This window comes from Bidens hawaiensis, unplaced genomic scaffold (genome assembly GCF_021521415.1).
Source record: "Bidens hawaiensis isolate Kalapana, Puna unplaced genomic scaffold, B.hawaiensis_p1.1 tig00063802_1, whole genome shotgun sequence".
Taxonomy (NCBI): domain Eukaryota; kingdom Viridiplantae; phylum Streptophyta; class Magnoliopsida; order Asterales; family Asteraceae; genus Bidens; species Bidens hawaiensis.
Window position 1 is genome coordinate 56,875 of NW_027501417.1, and position 4,550 is coordinate 61,424.

The 4,550-nt window shown below is 41.5% G+C and overlaps 1 protein-coding gene across 1 annotated transcript; it reads left to right on the forward strand.

Annotated features, from left to right (window-relative positions):
* The first annotated feature begins 429 nt into the window (after positions 1-429).
* Positions 430-4,193, forward strand: LOC143604063 (uncharacterized). Its single transcript, XM_077080653.1, has 5 exons — positions 430-471; positions 2,172-2,588; positions 2,808-2,900; positions 3,021-3,161; positions 3,264-4,193. Exons 1-5 carry the CDS (start codon positions 430-432, stop codon positions 4,191-4,193), a joined length of 1,623 nt encoding a protein of 540 aa, XP_076936768.1.
* Positions 4,194-4,550: the final 357 nt, after the last annotated feature.

Sequence of the window (4,550 nt, forward strand, 5' to 3'; positions counted from 1 at the left end):
TCCAATGATGCCATTAAGCTTATTAGATGCCATTTCAAACTTATCTACAATTATTTTTCTTTTTGAAAGATCTAGTTCTAGTTTCTCAATTTTAGCATAATTCAACCACTCGTATCTCATGAAACTCAACTAGCTTATTAGTCTGAAACAATTTTACATTCAAGTTTGCCATGTCATCATGATGAGTTTTGATTCTAGTAATGTATATCTTATCATCTTTCTTGTTTTCATCATTCTAATGTTTAAAGCATAGGTTTTGTCTAATTAATGCGGCATTATGAGTTCTATAGTTTTCTACCTTATCGATGCAACCTTGAGAGCAAAGACGTTTGTGTACCTTGGGAGTGTCAGGAGTGTCTTGGTTTCCTTTGGGTGCAGAGCTTGAAGAAGCTTGTTCTCCATTTACGAATTCCATTCCAGTAAAATTCAATGGATTCAACTCACAAAATTGACCCTCCCAGTCTTGCTCAGGTGCTTCATCATATTGTGTGATCAGGGCCCTAGAACTTGAGCTTGAGTTCCCTTAAGTTGAATTTCCTTGACTGGTTCGTGGAACTCGCTGACCTGAAGAGCTGTTTTGACTAATTGGTCTCTTGTTATTCCTTTTTAGAGACTTTAGTAATCTTTACATCATTGGCAGGTTTTTCTGGGTTTGTACATTCTCGTGCAAAGTGTCCTGTTTCATTGAAATTATAGAAACAGATCTAATATTTGTTTAACCCAATGCTCTTACTGTCGGAGTCTTTGAAGCTGTTCTTATCATATTTCTTCATGAAGTTGGTGGCTCTATGAACTGTCATGGCCATGGGGTACCGGATGTCCATCTTCTCAAGATCCTTTTCATTATCAGGGATGTCTCCTTGCCGAAAGGATGGAGGTAGCAGGTTTCCTTGCATCAGTTCTTCATAGCTTGCCATAAAGGCATGGAAGAGTGAAATGTAGGTGATATAACGCTAAATATATATATATATATATATATATATATTAATCCCTTGTATATTTTAATTAATATTTTAATCGTTTATGTTCGGTTTTATTAGGATTTGTATACTACTAACTTATTTGAATAATGTAGGTTTCGGGTTTTAATTCCGGCAAAAAGAGGGCGAAAAACGAGCAAAAACAAGCCGAACCGGAGAACCGACGCATTAGGAAACGAACCGGACCGAACCAAGAATGAACCGGACCAGCAAGACGGACCAGACCCCCCTAGGGCCGGTGCGCCGCGCGACGAGGGAGGGGAAGCCCGCCGCGCGGCGCGGCGTGGTGGTGGCGTGCTCAACTTCCGGAATCTTCCATGCTTAAACCGTCTTAACCTATTTTTGGGCTCCTGTTGCCTATATAAAGACCCCTAAACTCACCATTAATCATACCTTGAAGTTCCAGACGAATTTGGTGAGTTCCGAGGCATCCGAGGCGAGTTTCCGGCAGCTTTGGAGTCGAGGAATGAGCCGGCGAAGTGCTTATCGTTCAAGGACGAAGAATCCGGGTTTTATCGCCTTTATTCTTCCGTTCTTATCTATTGTCGCCATGATTTCGTTTATTATTGTTTTGTTTTATTTTAAGATGCTAGGCTAAACGTTATAGACTGCCTAAGCTTATGATAAATCTAGCCTAGGTAGTTTTCTCATCATCATCTTATTTTCATAACAAACTTTGTTTTCATTTAATTTACTTGTTTTCTTAATTAGTTTTAATTATAGTATTAATTTAGTATTTTAAATAAAAACCCCCTTAAACAAATATAAATAATAAGTCGTGTTTTGTAGTCGAGTCTAATTAGCTAGTAAACGTAATTTAAAGAGTCTCGTGGGTTCGATATCCGGACTTACTTAGCTGTACTAGAGTCGACCGGTTCACTTGCCGGTTAGTAGTTTAGTTAAGTTTAAGAGTCTAGAATTTATTACTTAGTGTCTAGATTAGCGTGTTTTTATATAACTACTTTTAGCACATCAAGTTTTTGGCGCCGTTGTCGGGGACTCTTGGCGATTGCGTTATTAGCTTTGATTAGATTTATCTGCTACATCCGTGCTACTTATTTTATTTTGTCTTTTGAGTCGTAGGAGTCTAATTAATTTTAGTTTAATTTTAAGTTTAGTTTATTTTATTTATTTTGATTTTATTTTTGTTTTTAAATAGAATCTATTGATTTGGTCTTGTGTGCTTTTCAGGTTTATGCCACATCTTCATTCGCAAGGGCCACTTACGTTAAAGTCAGAAGTCAGTTCACCGATCACCATAGATTCTCCACCGAAGTCATCACCACACAGTTCACCGCGTCGAGCCCCGGAACCATTCCCGATATTCCAATGGCCGACAACCGAACCGTTTACCAACAAGCTTTCGAGGGTTTCACTAGAGATCACTCGCCCATCATAACCCCCATAGTCGATAACCCAAATTGCTTGCAGATTCCTTCTTATGTCATAACCAATCTCATCCAGAGTAACTTATTCCATGGCCGTGACGATGAGGATGCACCAGCGCACATCAACCGTCTCACCCGTGCGCTTAGGACGTTCAATTTGCAAGGTGCTAATGAAGATGCCATTTTCCTCCATTTATTCCCGTTTTCACTCACGGGTCGTGTCACCACTTGGCTCGATTCACAACATGCTGGAGCACTCACTACTTGGGAGGCGTTGTGTACCGCTTTCTTGAAGAAATACTTCCCGCCTGCCAAAGCATCTCGTCTCCGTGGTCAGATTCATTCTTTCCATATGGAGCCGGACGAGCCGTACTGTCAAGCCTGGGAGCGTTTTCAGGGTTTACTGGCCCGTTGTTCACAGCATGGTCTTACTCTGTAGGCCCTGGTCGAGAAGTTTTACAATGGGCTGACATATGAGACACAGGCTCGTTTCGACACTGCTACTGGAGGTAACTTAATGGATAAGAAAAATGTAGTAGAGTGTAATGAGTTGTTTAAAAGTTTTGCCCAGTCCGAGTTTGCTAAAAAGCCACGTAGCGGGAATTCAAATCCTGTCACTAGTACACCCTCATCCGTCCGAGGTGTGCACCAGGTTAATCTGGATACTAGTGTAGCTGCTGCTTTAGAGAGTCTAGCCAGTGAGATTAAAAACCTTAAGGTTAAGATAGATAAGTGCGAGTTGTGTAGAGGAGGGCATGGGACTTCAGATTGTCCATTGATGAGTCAGGAGCAAGTAGAGTTCATAGGAGGGCAGAGTAGGGTTCCTAATGCATTTAATGGTAATAATAATTCAAACTAGAACAACTATAAGAATAGCAATTATAACTCTAATTAGCGTTCTTCCGGTACACCCCCTAATTTCCAAACAAATTCAAATCTTAATCAGGGGCAGGATCAATCGTTTAGTAGGGATCAAAGTAGTCAAGGTGGGAGTAATGGGCAGGACTTGAGTAGTGGTATTGGTAGGTTAGAGGAGATGATGAAGCTAATCCTAGTTAGAGATCAGGACACTCAGAAAAAAATTGCCGATCATGATTTTCTTTTAAGGAATCACCAGTCCGCACTCTTAGATCTTCAGAGAAATGTAGGTGATATAGCCCGACGTTTAGATGAGAGACCCCCAGGTCAGTTTTTAGGTTCTGCTAAGCAGAATCCGGCCGCTCAAATAAATGCCATTTCTACTCGTAGTGGTAGGGTTTTAGGTCCGGAGAGAGAGATTGAGGTAGAGGAGAGTGAGAAGTTAGTTGATGAGGAGATAGTGATGGAGACTCCTGGGAGGGTGCAACCTAGGCTAGACCCAGCAAGTACCGCACCTACCAGTGAGTCCATAGTTAGAGGAAGTGAGGAAAAGAAACCGAGAGATGTTAGGCCTTCACCACTTATAGATCATTCTGGTTTGCCGTATCCAGCCCGTGCTAAGAATCAGAAATTTCGTAGAGAATACGGGAACTTTTTAGATATGTTTAGGCAGCTTAGGATTAATCTTCCGTTTATCGAGGCCCTCCAGCATATGCCGAAATATGCCAAGTTCTTGAAAGATATTCTTAAGCGAAAGGAAATTCTGGAGGAGCTTTCGACCGTTCCACTGAACGGAGAGTGTTCGGCCGTAGTTCTCAATAAGGTACCTGAAAAGTTACCCGATCTCAGTGTTTTCACTATTTCATGTTTGTTTGGTAGGGATACCTCGTGTCAGGCTTTAGCAGACCTAGGAGCTAGCATAAACTTAATGCCATATTCGTTGTTTGAGAAGCTGGGCCTAGGATAACTTACACCCACCCGCATGACCTTGTCTTTAGCTGACCGTTCGGTGAAGTACCCTAGGGGAATCATAGAAAACTTGCTAGTGGAAGTCGATGGTTTAGTCTTCCCCGTAGATTTTGTTGTTTTAGATATGAAGGCCGATGAGAGAGTTCCTATTATTTTAGGTCGTCCATTTTTGTGTACTTCTAGGGCACTCGTTGATGTATTTGATGGTAAGATCACCCTTAGAGCCGACGACGATAGTGTCACTTATATTGCTAAATCCATGAGACAACCGAGTGGTCAAGACGTCTCATTGATCCATGTCATGCCGTTTATGCAATTGAGTCTTTCATTCCGGGCATGGATCTACGTCTTGAGC

What these genes read in the sequence shown, in the direction of transcription:
- LOC143604063 (XM_077080653.1), top strand. Translation starts at nt 430, where the DNA reads ATGGATTCAACTCACAAAATTGACCCTCCCAGTCTTGCTCAG. An exon ending in ACCCTCCCAGTCTTGCTCAG is followed by an intron (nt 472 to 2,171) that starts GTGCTTCATCAT and finishes TGTGCTTTTCAG; the next exon opens with GTTTATGCCACATCTTCATT. An exon ending in CATTGATGAGTCAGGAGCAA is followed by an intron (nt 3,162 to 3,263) that starts GTAGAGTTCATA and finishes AACTCTAATTAG; the next exon opens with CGTTCTTCCGGTACACCCCC.